Raw genomic sequence first — 18,865 nt, forward strand, 5'->3', positions numbered from 1 at the left:
CTCAACAGCAACAGTTGATGTTAGGAGATTATGAAGTAGTATCTTAAACCCTAAGGAAAAATAATGCTCCATGCCATATATCCAGGTAAACTGTCATTCCATAATGAAGAATTTAATTAGGTGAAATGATAACTGTTATTAATAGCAGGAAGATAATAATTTAGGGTTTTTTTGGGGGGGTGTATTTAAAACAAAGTTAAAACTAAAAGCCTAGATTTATTTTCTCCTAGTCATATTAGAAAGAAAAAAAGTGAAATTAATTTTTAATGTTTTATTTACCCCAATAGGACTAAAACATTATCATTTCAACATGTAACTATTATAACATTTATTGAGATATTTTACTTTCATTTTTGAATGTTGAATTTTCAAAATCCGGTGTTTAACACTTAGAGCACATCCCAATTCAGACTGGCCACATATCAAGGACTCAAAAGCCATATGTGGCTAATGGCTACCAAACTGGACAGTGTAGCTTTGGATAGTAACAACAAATAGATTGTGTGTAATATGGTAAGGTTCATGTCAGGTTCAGAAAGAAGGCAGAGATATTAAGTAGCTTCAGACTCTTTCAGAACAATGTGTAATTAAATACATGCAATGAAAAAGAAACTTAAAGGTAACTAATATAGTAGACATATAGTGTATAGATTCCAAATCAGAAGTGGGGGGAAAGGGAATACTGAATACTTGATTGGTTTAGTAGAAAACAGGAAAGCTTTATAAAGTAAATAAACAAATAAAGCAAGCAAAGGGATGATAAGTAGAAAACAAGGAGTAGAAACAGTTCCAAATATATGAGTAGTTCTCAGTAAGTATAAATGGATTGATCTTCTTTATTAAAAGACACAGAGACAGCAATTTGAATAAAAACCGAAATCATCTGTATACTTTTTATAGAGATAAAAAGTTGCCCAGAAATGGGAAAAGAAAACTAATATAGATTATCATTATTGGACAGATGGAAGATCAAAAGCCTAAATAAGGATAAAAATACAACAGTACATACTGATAAAAGGAAAAATCAACTCAGAGCATGTAATTAGGAACTTGTATACAATTTGAAATTTGTATATTTCAAAAAAAAAAATAATAAAACAAAAAATCCCAAAACAAAACAGATAAGGAATTACAAGTCTATAATCATAGTGAGAGACTTTTAATACACTTCCATACCAAACTAGTAAATCAAGTAGATAAAAATTAGGCTATAGAAGATTTTAAAATATCTTTTACAACCTTTCTACTAAAAATAGAAATGCAGAATAAGATGTACTTAAAATGTATTTTTTTAATGTATAATTGAGCTGATAAGAAAGAAAGGAATCCTAGGGCCAAAAATGAAATAGAAGCAGGAATGCAAATAAGTAAATTGGTATTCAGCTGGCTTTTACCCTGGAGGCATTTGCCAAATGCTAGTGAGTGACCTTGATCTTCTGTTTTGATATGTATAAGGAGTTACAGTGAACAGGAGAGTTAGTTTTATGGCCAGTTCAAGATGAGGAATCTAGTGGAAAACTCTGCATAAAGCTGGGACTCCCAAGGGCTATACTTACAGCATTAAGGTGATCTAGAAATATATCACGCTGTTCATGTAGAGTATGACCTTGGTAGAGGGATGTCAGAAAATCTCCTCAGTAAGTTTCTAACCACAAGTCCGCCTTCATGCATGTATGGGGCCCAAATTCACACTACTATATGGTCCAAAACCATCTAGCCAGCAATTTAAAATTGAATCCAAGTTGATAGTACTGCCAGGTACTTGCAAAAACAAATGCATATCTTCTCTCAGGGAGAAAACTCAGTATCATAAAGAAGTCAATTCTTTCCAAATTAGTCTATAAATTTAGTTCAGTTTTAATCAAAATACCAGAAGGGTTTTTTTTTTTTTTAACTTAAAAATTCATATGGAACAGCAAGGTGCCAAGAATATCTGAGACAATTTTGAAGGATGCTAAGATGGTAGTCTCCCTGATATCAAACACAGTCGTAGGACAGGGATTAAGTGCCTAATGGAATGGAGTATAACTTCCAGAAACAGACCCATGCATATATGGAAATTTGATATATGACAGCAGGGGCATTACAGATTAATGGCAGGGAAATGGAAAAGAGAGAACTGGCTATATATATATATATATATATATATATATATATATATATATGAAAAAACAAAGTAAGATTAGATTTCTATCTCATACCATAGCTAAATATAACTGCCAGTTGAAGACCTAATTATGAAAGCAAACCTTTAAAGCTTTAGAAGAAATATAGAATATATTTATGTTCTAAGGATGAGAAAGGATTTTTTTTAAGATACAAAAAGCATAACTCATTAAAGGATTGCTAAGTTTGACTGCATTAAAATTTAAAACTTCATTTTAACCAAAGACAACAATGTGAGAAGATAACCTATAGGCTGGTGGGAGAACATATTTTCAATGCACATAGCCAAGAAAGGATTAGCATCCAGAATATATAAAACAATTACCCTGGAGCAAAATAGGCAGAAAATCATATAAGAGAAGCTAAAATGAGCAGTAAATATGGAAAAAATTTTCAAGCTTCCTAGTTACAAGAATATAAATAAAAATAAACAATGAAGAAATACTAAGTATTGGCAAAGATGTTGAGAAGTAGAAACTCTTAGGCATCATTGATGGAGTATAATTGATAAAATTATTTTGAAGAGCAATTTAGCAGTATCTGGTAAAATTGAAGAGCAAAAATTTTTTTTTAAGAAATTAAAGCATATGTAAACAAGGAAATGTGTAAAGAAGGTTCATTATAGCATCTTTAGTAATACGAGTTGGAAACAAATCTCCATTAAGAAGAAAAGTTCTAGTATACTCATATAATGGAATACTATACATCAGTTAAAATAAATGAACTAGAAACATCAGCATCTGAGACACATCTCAGAAATTCAAGATTGAGCCAGAAAAGCAAATTATAGAATGAGCTGTACAGTGTGATACCATTTATGTAAAGTTTGGAAATATGCAAACATAAGCATATTTGTTGGTTCTCTGCTCTATCCCAAGCACCTAGAACTGTGCCTAGCACATGGTGCTAATTAAATATTTACAGAGTAAATTGAACGCAAAACAAAACGATACATTGTTTATGGATACATACTTAGGAACTCATGGTATTAAAAACTTGCATGGGGAGTGACAAATTTTGGATAGTGGTTCCCTCTGGAGAGGGAGGGAGGGGAATGGGATTGGGGAGGGATATTCAGGGTGCTTCAGTTGTGTTTGTAATGTTCAAAGAAATCTGAAAGATAACAAGTTGTTAAAATTTGATAAGGCTGGGTGGTGTGTATCACCGTCTTTGTTATATTCTTCATAATTTTCTCTATGTTTTAAATATTTTACAATTTAAAATTTTCTTATCTCAAAAAGAGAAGATGTGTTGAATTGTTTGCCCCTATTCAAAATGATCTCTGGCTAATCTGCTGTTAGAATTTGTTCTTTATCAATGTCAACTCTCATTTGCTGCTATCAGTGTTTCTGCTTTAGTACTCCACACTTACAAATTTGAATTTGCTTATCTGTTGGTTAGAAAAACAGATTTTGAAGCTTTTTTAGAAGTACATATCACTTAAGAGTTTTGTGTGAGAATCTGAGGGGTCCTCTGGCATGAGCTTAATGTGTATATTAATAATACTAACTTCCATTTTTACTGAGTGTCTACCATGTGCCAAACCTTTGTGAAGCACTTTTCATACAATATTAATTCTTACATTATCCTGATGTGAAACAGATACTGTATCCATTTTAAGAGATGAAGAAATTGCAACTCAGTTAAAGAGATTTGTCCAATATCTTTAATATGTAGCAAGTGGTAGAGCTGGAATTCATGCTCAGTTCAGTTAGACCACCTCAGTACTGTTTAGAGATGTGGGCATGCATTTCCTGGTTTGGCTCTAGATAGTGATTTTGTATATACTTAGTAATGTCTTCTAGTTCATTCCTTAGTTTTTTAAGGTTTGCTTATCTTGTAAACTAAAAATATTGATAGTTGTAAAGAGTATTTTGTCTTTATTCATATTTAGGGACAGTAAGGGGGAAAGTATGTTATTTAAATTCTTAAGCCCATTATACAGATTTACTTATTATTCATGAGGACTCTGTGTGTCAATTTAAGAGTCCATTTAATAATTAAGGTCCCCCAGTTATGAGGTTACAAGGGCAGTTGAGGTTATCATAAGACTATTCACTTAGTGGTATGACAGTTAAAAAATTAATACCTATTTAATATTCCAGGATCTATTTTTTCCCTCCCACCGTCTTTGTTGGTCTTTTCCTGATTGGTATATTTCAAATACTATAATGTAAATGCAGTGTTCATCACTGGGAACATGAAATTTCTTATCTTGCCAAGGATGTGGAATTTCACAAAACCCTAAGACTGATATTGGAAAACTGATCAATTACATATAAAATCATTAGCAAATGAGGATCTGATAGAGGTAGACTAGTTATCAATTAAAGAAAAGGAAATGACAGAAATGATGACTTGGTAGATACTTCAGAGAATTATGTGAATATCTCATGGGACTACGGAAAGGCCCTTGAGAAAATGGATAAAGCCATTGATTTTTATATAGAAATGATCCTCTTTTTATAGTATAAAACTCAAATATTAAGGAAGGGTATCATATTTTGCTGTCATAATTTCATTGGAAATACTATGCAAGAAAAACCCCAAACATTTAACTTATTCTAGGAATTTACACATAGTTAAATAAATATTAAACATTTTTATGATTTTTGGTTTTTAGACAATACTTCTTTCCTGCGTACAATGAAATGTTGGTACCTGTTTGAAGAAAATTCTATTTCAGTTGCTCTTATCCTTTACCAATTAACCTCTGATAATGAAAACCTCAGTTTATCCAAATGTCAGTTTATCCAGAACTGTTACTGTCATATGTTGGTGTCTGATGGGGACATATGGGGCAGTTTTATAATTCATAAATTCATAGGTTTCAGTGTGTGGAGTGTCTCCTGCTTATTAGGGACTATGAAGTTAAAAAATATACTTATTAACTTATTAGGCTAGACAGTTTTAATTTGAGAAGTTTGAGCCAGATTTCCAAGGGTTTGTCTACTACTTTACATTCTCTGCATCTGCTTGCTTTAGGATAAGAATTATGGGTACTTTAACTGGTCTCCTAATCTACATTCTTAATTTTCTGTAATTTATTCTCTTCACCAATGATTCTTCAATACCAAGATTTTTTAACAGGTAAAACTTTGAGGCAAAATGAGAAAACTAAATTCAAAGTGTTGAATTTTTCGTCAAGGTAAATTTGTTCAATTCAAATTGTTAGCTTTTGTTCCAAGATAATATTCTTTGTACATCATTGGTATTAAAATATCTTTCATGCAACATTGGTAATTTTTCAATGGCCTAATTTTTCAGTGGCCTTATGATAAAAATTTTAAAGCTGATCCCCCACTTTATTTTTTATGAAAATACAAAAGTTTTGAAAACTTGGCCACCTCAGAGATCTTCCTGAAACTCTTCTCTAATCGTGTCATTCTCTTGCCAAAACCCTTCAGGGTGGACCACTGGGCAGTATAATCCCACTGGAGTTTTGAATCCATATGTACTTTAAGTATTTTCTGTAGACTAAATAAAATAAAATCTTTCCCCTAAATTTCTTATTTATTTTTTTAAGTTTTTATTTATTTATTTATTTTGAGAGAGAAATAGAGTGCAAGTGGGGGAGAGGCACAGAGAGGAGGAGAGAGAGAGATCTCAAAGCAGGCCCCTCACTGTTAGTGCAGAGATCGATGTGGGGCTCAAACCCATGAATTGTGAGATCATGACCCCAGCTGAAAGCAAGAGTCAGATGCTTCAACCAACTTAGCCAGCCAGGTGCCCCATCCTGTAAATTTTTTAAATGTATGAAGATGCTCTATGTTGATGATCAATTTATTTTAAAAGTTTGGTTCTCCATTAGCCTTTTGTCATTGTGTATGTTTTTCAATCATATAATTCCTGTCAGGAAGTCATTAAAATATTTTTATTTTAAAAAGCCTAATCAGTAAAGATAAAACCATAGGGGAAAAATAAACTTGATAATATAATCACTAAAATTTTGATATAAGAAGAAAATATATAAATCACATAGAAGGACAGATGCATATGTGGCGGGGCACCTGGCTGACTCAGTTGGTAGACTGTGCAACTCTTGATCTCAGGGTCATGTTGGGCATAGAGCCTACTTAAAAAAATAAAATAAAATGCTATGAAATTCAAAGAAGTATATGTGCAAAAAATATTCAACATACTATCTTTGAAAAACTGAGCTATATTATCGTTACTATAGAGAATTTATAACTTGGTAATAAAAATAATACAGCAATAGGAAAATCAGCAAGGAACATGAATAGCAATTCACAGGAGAAATATAATCTTCCAATTAGTATGAAAAATGTTCTACTTTACTAAAAATAAAAGTTTCAATTTAGATATTTTTTTTTTTCCTGGCATTTAAGAGAATTAAAAAATTAGAGAAATGGATACCCCTGACTGCTGGTGGAACTACAGAGGACAGTTTGGCTGTGTGTATCAAAAAAGCCTTATATTTTTTAAAATCCTTTTTTATTTAACAATAAAACTTCTGGGAATGTACTTAGAAAAATAACTAAGGATGTGATTAATATTCAGCTGTTGGGATGTTCATCACTGAACAGATGGAAAAAACTAGAAGCAATGTAAACATTCAATAGTTGCTTGTTTTAAAAAAAAATTTTTAAGGTTTATTTTTTTGAGAGAGGGAGAAAGAGCACAAGTCGGGGAGGGGCAGAGAGAGTAAGAATCAGAAGCAGGCTCCAGGCTCTGAGCTGTCAGCACAGAGCCTGATGTGGGGCTTGAACTACAAACTGCAAGATCATCACCTGAGCCAAAGTGGGACGCTTAACCGATGAGCCACCCAGGTGCCCCTATTAGTTTTTAAGAAAGAAAACGGTTGTGGGGGAGGGTGCTGGTGGGTCCATCGGTTCAGCTTAGGTCATGATCTCACGGTTCATGAGATTGAGCCTCACAGCGGTCTCTGCAATAACAGTGCAGAGCCTGCTTTGGGATTCTCTCTCTTTCTCTCTGTCTCCCCCTCTGCTGCTCACCCTTTCACTCTCTCAAAATAAATAAATATTTAAAAATAAATAAAACCAAGGATGATGTATCATTTATAAAAAAAAATTATGGTTCATTCATACAGTGAATCTATTCAGCCATTAAGAATGATTTTGTTGGGCTGCCTGGGTGGCTCAGTTGGTTGAGTATCGGACTCTTGATTTCGGCTCTAGTCGTGATTTCGTGGTTTGTGGGATTGGGCCCCATGTTGGGCTCTGTGCTGACAGCGTGGAGCCTGCTTAGAATTGTCTCTCTCCCTCTCTCTGCCCCTCCTCTGCTTGCTCTCTCTCTCTCTCTCTCTCTCTCTCTCTCAAAATACATAAACATTAAAAAAAAAAAGATTTTGTCAATCTTTAATAACATGGCAAAATAATTATGATATTAGGCTTGCAATATAAGAATTAGGCTACATATCAATAACTGTAGTTATTTTTATGGTGGATTTTTTCCATTTAAAAAGATATTTCCAACAGGCATGTATTTATAATATAAAAATATTGGGAATCGCTATAGAATAAATCCATGATATATTCTCTATTTACATCTACTTTGCCGCACACAACACTCTAACTGCTGTTGCCTCTCAGAGTATACCATCCCTCCACATGCCTCTTTACTTTTGCTTACCCCTTTGGCCACTTAGGGAGTGTCTGCTCATGTTGTTTATTTATTTATTTTATCTTTGAGAGAGAGAACATGAATGAGGGAGAGGCAGAAAGGGGGGGGGGGGGAATCCAGTGTGGGGCTTGATTGTAGGAACCATAAGATCTGATCTGAGCCAATATCAAGAGTCAGCCACTTAACAGACTGAGCCACCCAGGTGCCCCTGCCTGCTCATCTTTTAAAGTTGGTTCAAATGACACTACCAGGAGGTCTTTCCTAACTACCCTTTTCTTTGCTTATTCCACACAATTATTTTGTATAATTATTTATAATTTCTTCTCCACTAGGCAGTGAACTCCTATCTCAATCACTAATAATAAATATTTGTAAGTGCTTGTTATGTACCTGGCACTTTGTGTGTTGGGTACTGCAGATCTAACAATGAACTGTGCAAACAGTTCCCCTGCCTTCAAGGAATTTATAGCCTTATGAAAGTATTCCTTACACTGTAATATTAAATGTTATGATAGACTTATAGAGTACTTTGGGAGATTAGAAGATTGGTGAATCTACCCCAGGCTGGATAGTGAGATAAGTCTTCCTGGAGGAATTAGCCGAATAAAAAGAAAGCAAGCGTTAGCCAGGTCAAGGGGTAGGAGGAAGGTGGTTTCAAGTAGTAGACACAGCTTGTACAAAATTCTGGAATTTTAAAACCATGTTAAATTTTAGGAAGGTCGTTATGATATTTGTGGTTACTGGGGTTGATTTCTGATAAAAAATAATTACGTATAATTTTATCTTGAAAGAAGCTCCAGAATTCATTTCTTATTTCTGTAAGACATTAGGGAATTTTATGTAACAGCATAGCTAGGGCATCCTAATGTTGAATTAGGCAGAAATTCAAGGGTGATTGGTAGATTTGTTATTTTTTAAGTATTTGTATAAAATATATTCTAAGGATTGAGAAATCAGTGTAAAATAAAAAGTTTGAATTATGAACTTGAAAGTGAACTCCTATCTCAATCACTAATAATAAATATTTGTAAGTGCTTGTTATGTACCTGGCACTTTGTATTTTAATTATCTACCCTGTAATCTTAACTGGTTCTAATGTTGCTAAGTATGATTATTTGGGGAATGCCTTTCTTTGAATTAATAGAGTAAAAACATGGCATTTTAACAGAAATTTTTGTATGTAAATGTCTTCTAAACAGGAAGACATTACTTGTAGCAGAGTAAATATTTGTTACAATTATGAACCTTTACAGCTTAACATATCTCGCTCTGCAATCAAGTCTTTAAAATCTCTGTCTCCTGTTGTCTCTCACCATTTGTGTTTCCTATTATACAGATTCTAAAGTTCTTGCTCTTTAGCACTGTTCTCCAAACACCCACCCCTATTTCCATTTCCAAATAAAAATCAATAATACAAAGCAAATGGATAAAGTTGCATTGTGGTCCTCATTAAGTCATAGTATCTTTCCTTGTGATTATATGAATTCTACTTACTCTTTATTGTATATCAGAATCACTGGGTTTATACAGTAAGTTTGTAGTCCTTTTTTGTTTGTTTTCTTGATTAGGTAATATAGAGACTATTTCTCAAATTTTCTTTAACAAGAGATTAAATAAACCAGTTTTTCTTTTCTGCTTTGTAGATTTCTTGATAACCGGCTGTTTGCTACCTGCTCTGATGACACTACAATAGCACTGTGGGATCTGAGAAAATTGAACACCAAAGTATGCACTTTACATGGTCACACTAGCTGGGTGAAGAACATCGAATATGATACTAATACAAGACTCTTAGTAACATCAGGATTTGATGGAAATGTCATTATTTGGGACACCAACAGGTTTGTGAATGGGAGACCATGTTAGGATTGTGAACAAAAAATTTGTTTAAGATGGTAACTAAATTCAGAGATTTGTCTTAGCTTTTCTATATCTTTAAGGAGGAAGAAACTGCCTTTGGGAAAAACAATCAAAAAATGATTCCATCTTTTGTTACTTGCACTTAGTCATATATTGCAAGTAAAAAATTTGGAGAAAATTATATGGAAAGGAGACCAAGTAGTATAGTTAATGATGAAAACTGGTTTACAAGTTGAGTTTCCTAAATTTAAGGACTTTAAGGAAAAATATTATTTTCTCTATGGAACAGAAATGTTTTTCATTCTTTGGTCCTTTGGTTCTAAATCTATTTATTTTGTAACTTTTGTACTTGTTTTTCATGCATCAAAGAGTACTTTCTCATTTGGAGTGGTACCGATCCATAGGGGGATGTTTGGAAGTAAATGTATCATGCAGTTTTAGTTGTTAATATGGGAGAAGAGAGGATTTCTACTGGCGTTTTATCAGCAGGGATCTGAGTTTCTAAACATCCTGCATGGGACAGTTTACACAGTCAACTAATAATCTACAGTGTCAGTAATGCCTCTGTTGTGAAATACTTCAATGTCTCCTTATAGAGAAATTGACCATTTAAAGAGTTGAAATTTGAGAAATGATTAGAATATACCTATTGCCTGGGCACCTGGGTGGCTCATTTGGTTAAGCGCCCGACTTCGGCTTGGGTCATGATCTCACAGTTCACGAATTCAGGCCCCACATCCAGCTCTGTGCTGACAGCTCAGAGCCTGGAGCCTGCTTCTGATTCTGTGTCTCCCTCTCTTTCTGCTCCTCCCCTGCTCATGCTCTGTCTGTCTCTCAAAAAATAAACATTAAAAATTTTTTTTAAATATACCTGTTGCTAGCTGTGGTGAAATGACAATACAGTGATATACAGGACCATTTCTGAAATATTCTTTTCAGAGGTCATATGTAAAAAGACAGGGGATATATTTTTTTTAATGTTTATTTTTGAGAGAGAGCGAGCGAGAGTGCACAAGAAGGGGAGGGGCAGAGAGAGAGGGAGGCACAGAATCTGAAACAGGCTCCCGGCTCTGAGCTGTCAGCACAGAGCCTGACATGGGGCTCCAACTCAGAAACAGCGAGATCATGACCTAAGTTGAAGTTGGACGCATAACTGACTGAGCCACCCAGGTGCCCCAAGATGGGATATTTTTAAAGATTTGTAACTATGCATACTGTTTCAGCAAAGGATATATAGATTATCTTTTAGACACACATAACTGTTAAAATTTATTTTTTAAATTTAGAAATAAAACTTGAATAGGAATATGAATGGTAACTTCTAAATTAGTGGACAAAAGCTATTAAAACATGATCAATCCAATAGAGGCAGAGAAGGGAGGGGAAATCATTGAAAAAATACAGGTAAATCATGAAGCACAAAAATATGGTAGGCAGATAATCCAAATATCAATAATTGCAATAAATATATATGGACTAAAGTAGCCATTTAAAAGACAGATGGGGTTAGATTGGATTAAAAAAGAAAACCAAACTATATGTTCTTTGTAAGGGACACACCTAAAACATACCAATGAAAAAATCTGAAAGTAAAAGGATGGGGAAAAAATAACAGGCAAATTCAAATCAAAGAAAACCAGTTACATCTCCATTGATAGCAGACAAAAGAGAGTTTAGGGCATAAAGCATAATTAGTGATAAAAAAGGTACTATATTAATTAAAAGGTTTATTTCACTAGAATATAAAATTCTTATATATATCTAATAAACATAGCTTCAAACCATAAAAAGCAAAAATGGACAGATTATAAAAAAAAATATTTTCCATATCAGTGGAAAATATTAAGCCATTCTCTCATTTACTAATAGATAAAATAGGCCAAAAAGTTAAAAAGACCATAGGAGATTTTACTGTTAATAAACTTGATTTATTAGGCATATTTAGAATTCTCCCAACACATAGTGAATACATCCTCTGAAGCAAACTCAGAACATGTACAAAAGGAGAGCATGTACCGGACTACAAAGTAAGTTTCAACCAGTATCAGAGATTTGTTATCACACAAATGATTTTCCCTGACCTCAGTATAGTTTAATTAACAGAGGTAACTATAAATTCCCATATTTGGGTTTATAAACTCATTTCCTAAATAATTCATGGATTGAAGAAGAAATTATTAGTGAAATCAGTAAACTAAAAATTAGTGAACTAAGCATTTTATCAAAAAAACTGAAGGGCACCTGGGTGGCTCAGTTGATTGAGCCTCTGACTTCGGCTCAGGTCACGATCTCACATTTTGTGAGTTCAAGCCCTGCGTTGGGCTCTGTGCTGACAGCTCAGAGCCTGGAGCCTGCTTTGGATTCTGTGTCTCCCTCTCTCTCTGACCCTCCCCCTTCATGCTCTGTCTGTCTCAAAAATAAATAAACATTAAAAAAAATTTTAAAAACAACTGGGAAAAGATTAAAAAGAGTAAACCCAATTAAAGTAGATTATGGAAATGATAAAAGAAATTAAAGCCTGTGTTTTTTTTTTTTTTTTTTTTTTTTTTTTTTTATTTTTGGGACAGAGAGAGACAGAGGATGAACGGGGGAAGGGCAGAGAGAGAGGGAGACACAGAATCAGAAACAGGCTCCAGGCTCTGAGCCATCAGCCCAGAGCCTGACGCGGGGCTCGAACTCACGGACCGCAAGATCGTGACCTGGCTGAAGTCGGACGCTTAACCGACTGCGCCACCCAGGCGCCCCAAAGCCTGTGTTTTGAAAAAGCCAATTGAAATTGCAATTCTCTGGTAAGATTTGTTAAGAGAAATCAGACAAAAGATAATCTTAACCATAAAAAAAGGAGACAATAAAAAATATACAGTAAGATAATAAGTTCACCTTTATGCCAGTATACTTGAAAACTTTAATGAAGTAGACAGTTTACTCAAAATCCTTAGCAAAACTGATCAAGAGAAATAGAAAACCTGAAATAGACCTATCACCTGGACTGATTATTTAACCAATATATACTGATTTATCTGAAGTAGTTGTTAAAATATTAAACTTCTTCTGTATTAAATGATAAATAGCCACTATCCTGAATCATCCCCAGGTGGTCAAATCCTGTCACCTTCTGGTTACCCAGGCCCTTTTGGGGACACTTCCCTCAAGATCTCTCTATGATCTAGTAGCTAAAGTCCCCCTTAAAACACCTCTCCCCCTTTGGGGTGGGGGTTGTTCAGCATCTCATTTAATTCTGAGAACAGCCTCATGAGTTAGATAACTATTACTATCCCATTTTAAAGCTAAGGAAACCACAAAGTCAGAGACGTTGGGTAACTTGCCCACATGACTGTCATTAAGACAGTAAAATATAAGCCAAGAGTCAAACCCTGGTTTACAGACTGCTGAGAGGTACCCTTTGCTGATGGGAGTTTTAGTATATTACAGTAAAGTAATTCCCAGACCCAGTTCCAACACTGCCAACCACATCAATTCTGACTGGCTAGTTTTTTGCATTGCTGGTTATTTAAATATTCTGAATATTGCCTCTGCTATAGCCATTAAAGAAATAGAAAGTATCAATTAAAATTTATCTAATAAAACAGCAGGCCTGTCAGTTTTACAGGTGACTTCTACCAGATTATATAGGAAACAGAACACTTCAATTTTATTAAGTTGTTCAAATTCCAGAAAAAGGGGGAATTCTCCTTACCTCATGTATGAAGTTAGAGTGACCTTAATACCTAAACCCAACAAAGATAATATTAGGAGAAAAAAATTGAAAGGTCAGTCTGCAAGGTGAATGTAGATGCAAATATTCTAAACAAAGGAAACTGAATCCTGTAAGTTATTAATCAAAATATCATGGCCAAGTTTGGTTTATTCAAGGCATCAAAAGATATATCCAGGGCGCCTGGCTGACTTAATAGAGCATGTGACTCTTGATCTTGGGGTCATGAGTTCGAGCCCCACGTTGGGTGTAGATTACTTACAATCTTAAATCTATCAATAGAAGTTATATTAAAATTCTATTAATTTATCACATTAACAGGTTAAACCAAAAGTCCATATGATTGTTTTCATCAAGGAATCAAATTCAACATTCGTTCATAATTAAAAACAAAGAGGGGACATTATTACCAGTCTTTAAAAAATAATTTTTTTTAATGTTTATTTTTGAGAGAGAGAGAGAGTGAGAGCAAGAGTGAGCGAGCAGGGGAGGGGCAGAGAGAGAAGGAGACACAGAATCTGAAGCAGGCTCCAGGCTCTCAGCTGTCAGCACAGAGCCTAAAGGGGGGCTTGAACTCACAAGCCGTGAGACTGTGACCTAAGCCAAAGTCTGACGCTTAATCAACTGAGCCACCCAAGAGCCCCCATTATTACCAGTCTTACAGAGATTGAAAGGATTATAAAGTGATACAATGAACAACTTTATGGCAACAAATTAGACAACTTAAATACCTAGGGAGTCCCAAATTATTTAAATTGACTCAAAAACAAATAGAAAATCTATAGACCTACAGACCTAAAGCAAGCTAAAAATTGAAGTGGTAATTTAAAAATCTTTCCACAATGGAAAGCCCAGTCCCAAAAGTCTCCACTGGTGAATTTTACCAAACATTTATAGAATAAATAATACCAGTCTTTCACAAACTTGGAGAAAATAGAGGAGGAGAGAATACTTCCCAACTCATTTTATGAGGCTGGTATTATTACTCTGATACCAAACCACACAAACATCATGAGAATAATAAACTACAGACCAATATTCCTCAAAAACAAAAAGAAGAAAATAGAAAAATCCTCAACAAAATATTAGCAAATCAAACATAGTATCATGTATAAAGGATTATATGTCACAACTGAGTAGAATTTATCCCAGGAAAACAGGGTTGGTTTAATATCCAAAAATCAATTAATGTAATAGATCATATTCAATGCAATCCCTATCAATATTCCAGCTGCCTTTTTTGGACAGATTGTCAAACTGATTCTAAAATTTATATGGAAATACAAATGACCCAGAATAGCCAAAACAACCTTGAAAAGAACAAAATTGGAAGACTCTCACATTTCTCAATTTCAGAACTTACTACAAAGCCATAGTAATCAAGACAAGGTGTTTACTGGCATGGGGCAGGCATATAAATGAGGAACAGAATTGAGAATCCAGAAATAAACCATTGCATTTATGATGAGCTGATTTTCAACAAAGGTATCAAGGTACTTCAGTGGTTCAGGAAAGGATAGACTTTTCAAAAAATGATGTCTGTGCAACTGGATATCCAGATGCAAAGAGATGAATTTAGGCCCTTATCTTACATTAAAGAAAAGCAATTCAAAATGGATTTCAACCTGAATATAAGAGCTACAATCATGTATCTCAGAGGAGAAAACTTGGGAGCAAATCTTCTTGCAAACCAAAGTATGAGTGATTTAACAAATTGATAAAATGGACTTCATTAAAATTAAAAACTTTTGTGTATCAAATGACACCATTAAGAAAGTGAAAAGAAAGACTATAGTATGGGAGAGAATATATATCTGATAAAGGATGTGTGCCCAGAATATATAAAAAACTCTCGTAACTTCTATGTACACAATAACCCAATTTAAAAATCGGCAAAATATCTACGTAGACATTTCACCAAGAAAGATACACAGATGATTAATAAGTATGTGAAAAGATGTTCAGCATCATTAGTCGTAAGGAAAATGCAAGTCAACCAAAATGAGAAATCATTTCACATCCACTAAGATGGCTTTAATTGAAAAAGACAATAACAAGTATTGGTAAGAATGTGGAGAAACTGGATCCTCGTAGATTGCTGGTAGGGATGTAAAATGGTTCAACCACTTTATAAAGCAGTTTGGTAGTTTCTTAAAATGTTAAACATAGAGTTATCATCTGACCAGCCATTGCACTCCTAAGTATGTACCCAAGGGAAACGAACACATATCACAGCACAAAGATTTGTCCATGAATGCTTATAACAGTATTATTCATAATATCCCCCATATGGAACAAATACAAATATCTATCAACTGGTAAGTGAGTAAACAAAATGTAGTATATCTATATAGTAGAATACTATTTGGTAATGAAAAGGAACAGAGTACTGATGTGCTACATCATGGATGAACCTCAAAAAAATTATGCTAAGTAAAAAAAGCCAAACCAAAAGACCACTTATTATATCATTCTGTTACTATTAAATGTCCACAATTAGCAGATCTACAGAGACAGAAGTAGGCTAGTGGTTCCCTGCAACTTGGAGTAGGAATAGGAAGTGACTGCTAATGGACAGGGTAGGGTTTTTAGAATGAAGAAAATGTTCTAAAATTGGATTGTTTTGATGATTGCACAACTCCACTAAAAAATCACTTAATTGTAAGCTTAAAATGAGTGAATTTTATGACATGTAAATTATATCTTAATAAAGCTGTTAAAAACTTAACTAGAAATAGTAGGAAACTCTTCAAAAGTATACACTAAAACCTACCTGACATTTTTAAATGGTGAAACTTGTAGAGGTTTTCTCGGTAGGGGAACCTGGCTGGCTTAGTCGGTATAGCATGCAACTCTTGATCTTGGGGTCAAGAGTTCAAGCCTGACATTGAATGTAGAGCTTGCTTTAAAGAAGAACATGCCTGCTGTTACTGCTATTGTTTACCATTGTTTTGGGGTGGTTGTAGGCAGAGTCCTACTTGGTGCAGTATAATAAATATATAAGGATTGGAAAGGAACAATTGAAAAAAACAGCATTCACAGATGATATTTGTCTGTATGAAGGGTTGGTAAGCTTTCTGTAAAGGATTGTGCAATAAATATTTTAGGCTTTGTGTGCTATGTGGTTTCTGAGCAGCCATAGACAATACATAAATGAATATTGCTGTGTTCGAACAAACTTTCTATACAAAAACAAGCAATAATCCAGACTTGGCCCATAGACCAGTTTTCTGACCCCTGGTCTATATAGAAAACCTTAGAAATTTTGACAAATTATCAGAATTAGTAAGAGTTAACCAACCAAGATTGCAAGAGTTAAGATCAAAATGTAAAAATCAGTAGTGTTCCTAATCATTACAACAAACATTTTTAAAAAATTTAAGCATATAGTTTTTAGTAATTAAGAAAAAAATTTTTAATGTTTGCTTATTTTTGAGAGAAAGAGCCGAGTGCTCAAGCAGGGGAGGGGCAGAGAGAGAAAGGGAGACAGGATCCAAAGCGGGCCCTGCACCGACAGCAGAGAGCCCAAGGGGGGCTTCAATTCAAGAACTGTGAGATCATGACCTGAGCTGAAGTCAGACAACTGACTAACCCACCCAGGCGCCCCGGTAATTGAAAAACTTTTTTTTTTTTTAATTTTTTTTTCAACGTTTTTTATTTTATTTTTGGGACAGAGAGAGACAGAGCATGAACGGGGGAGGGGCAGAGAGAGAGGGAGACACAGAATTGGAAACAGGCTCCAGGCTCTGAGCCATCAGCCCAGAGCCTGACGCGGGGCTCGAACTCCCGGACCGCGAGATCGTGACCTGGCTGAAGTCGGACGCTTAACCGACTGCGCCACCCAGGCGCCCCTGAAAAACTTTTTTTTTATTTTTTTTATTTTTATTTTTTTTAACGTTTATTTATTTTTGAGACAGAGAGAGACAGAGCATGAATGCGGGAGGGTCAGAGAGAGAGGGAGACACAGAATCTGAAACAGGCTCCAGGCTCCGAGCTGTCAGCACAGAGCCCGACGCGGGGCTTGAACTCACAGACGTGAGATCATGACCTGGGCCGAAGTCGGACGCTCAACCCACTGAGCCACCCAGGCGCCCCTGAAAAACTTTTTAAAAACCAGGATGGGTCAGGTCACAGATTAGACACAACTTTAAAAAACAGATTGGAAGATAGATACTGAAAAATCATCCAGAATGCAACAGAAATGAAGTAGAATACATGAAAGAGCAGTTATGAGACCAGGAGAGTCAAATGTGAATGTTTCAAACATCTATTTGGAGCCCCAAAAGAATAGAGAAAATAGGTAAGAGGCAATACTGGAATAATAACGGATAATTTCCCAGAATATATGGATATTAATCTTACAATTTAGAAGGTCAAATGAATCCCAATACAGTAGAAATCCAAATTTAGACATGTCAGAGTGAAGCTGCAGTACTCCAAAGACAAAGAGAAGGTAAGCCCAAAGGGGGAAATAATGATCCAAATAAACAATTGACTAATAGCACCTACAAATAACAACAGGGTTAGGGTTAGGAAGCCGGAATTCAGTGGATTATTATCCCCAGTAGTCAGAAAGAATTGAAGTACATAAATAACTGAGTACATAACTGAAGTTGTGTACTCAGCTAAATCTTTAATCATAAAAGAAGAGTAGGGGTGCCTGAGTGGTTCAGTTCGGTTGAGCGTCCAGCTCTTGATTTTGGCTCAGGTCACAATCCCAGGGTTGTGGGATCAAGCCCTGTGTCAGACTCTGTACTGAGCATGGAACCTGCTTGAGATTCTCTCTCTCCCTCTGCCTGTCTCTTCCACTCCTTCCCACCCTCCAAAAAGAGGGAAATACAGATTTTCAGAACAACATAAAGTGAGAGTTTACCTCAACAAAGTCTTACCTAAAAATAGATACTTCAGGGGTTGCCTGGGTGGCTCAGTTAAGTGTCCAACTCTTGATTTCAGCTCAGGTCATGATCTCACAGTCGTGAGCTCGACTCCCACATCAGGCTCCATGCTGGGTGTGGAACCTGCTTAAGATTCTCTCTCTCCCCCTCCCCCTCTCCCCTTCTCTGCTCACTCACTCAGAAAAAATTAAAATTAAAAAAAAAAACACACACACACACTTCAGAAAGAAAGAATAAAATGGAAAGTTGGAGATGAAAGAAGGAATGATGAGCAAAACAACCAAATTTGTTAATTGTTAATGTCCATAAAGCTAAGTACAAATTGACTGTAAATTCTAGTTTGACGTTCAGAATTATGACTATCAACCAAATCCTTATATTTATGATAATTCTAGGTTTTGTTGGTTTGATTTCTTCTGTAGGTGTACAGAAGATGGGTGTCCACATAAGAAATTCTTTCACACACGTTTTCTCATGAGAATGAGATTAACACCAGATTGTTCGAAAATGTTGATCTCAACGTCCTCTGGATATCTCTTGATTTTGCATGATCTTGACTTAACCAAGTCTTTAGAAGTAGGCAGCTATCCTATTTTGAGAGCAAGAAGAACTACATCAAGTTCAG

The 18,865-nt window shown here is 35.1% G+C and overlaps 1 protein-coding gene across 3 annotated transcripts in view; it reads left to right on the forward strand.

Annotated features, from left to right (window-relative positions):
• The window catches only part of DCAF10 (DDB1 and CUL4 associated factor 10), a 45,524-nt gene that overhangs the window by 14,034 nt on the left and 12,625 nt on the right, over positions 1 to 18,865 (forward strand). For all 3 annotated transcript variants that reach the window (XM_043565637.1, XM_043565636.1, XM_043565638.1), the window contains exons 3-4: positions 9,414 to 9,611; positions 18,663 to 18,865. In XM_043565637.1, the coding sequence (XP_043421572.1) occupies positions 9,414 to 9,611; positions 18,663 to 18,865 (401 nt within the window). The remainder of the gene's footprint in view (positions 1 to 9,413; positions 9,612 to 18,662) is intronic.

Source organism: Prionailurus bengalensis, chromosome D4 (assembly GCF_016509475.1).
Source record: "Prionailurus bengalensis isolate Pbe53 chromosome D4, Fcat_Pben_1.1_paternal_pri, whole genome shotgun sequence".
NCBI classification, from domain to species: domain Eukaryota; kingdom Metazoa; phylum Chordata; class Mammalia; order Carnivora; family Felidae; genus Prionailurus; species Prionailurus bengalensis.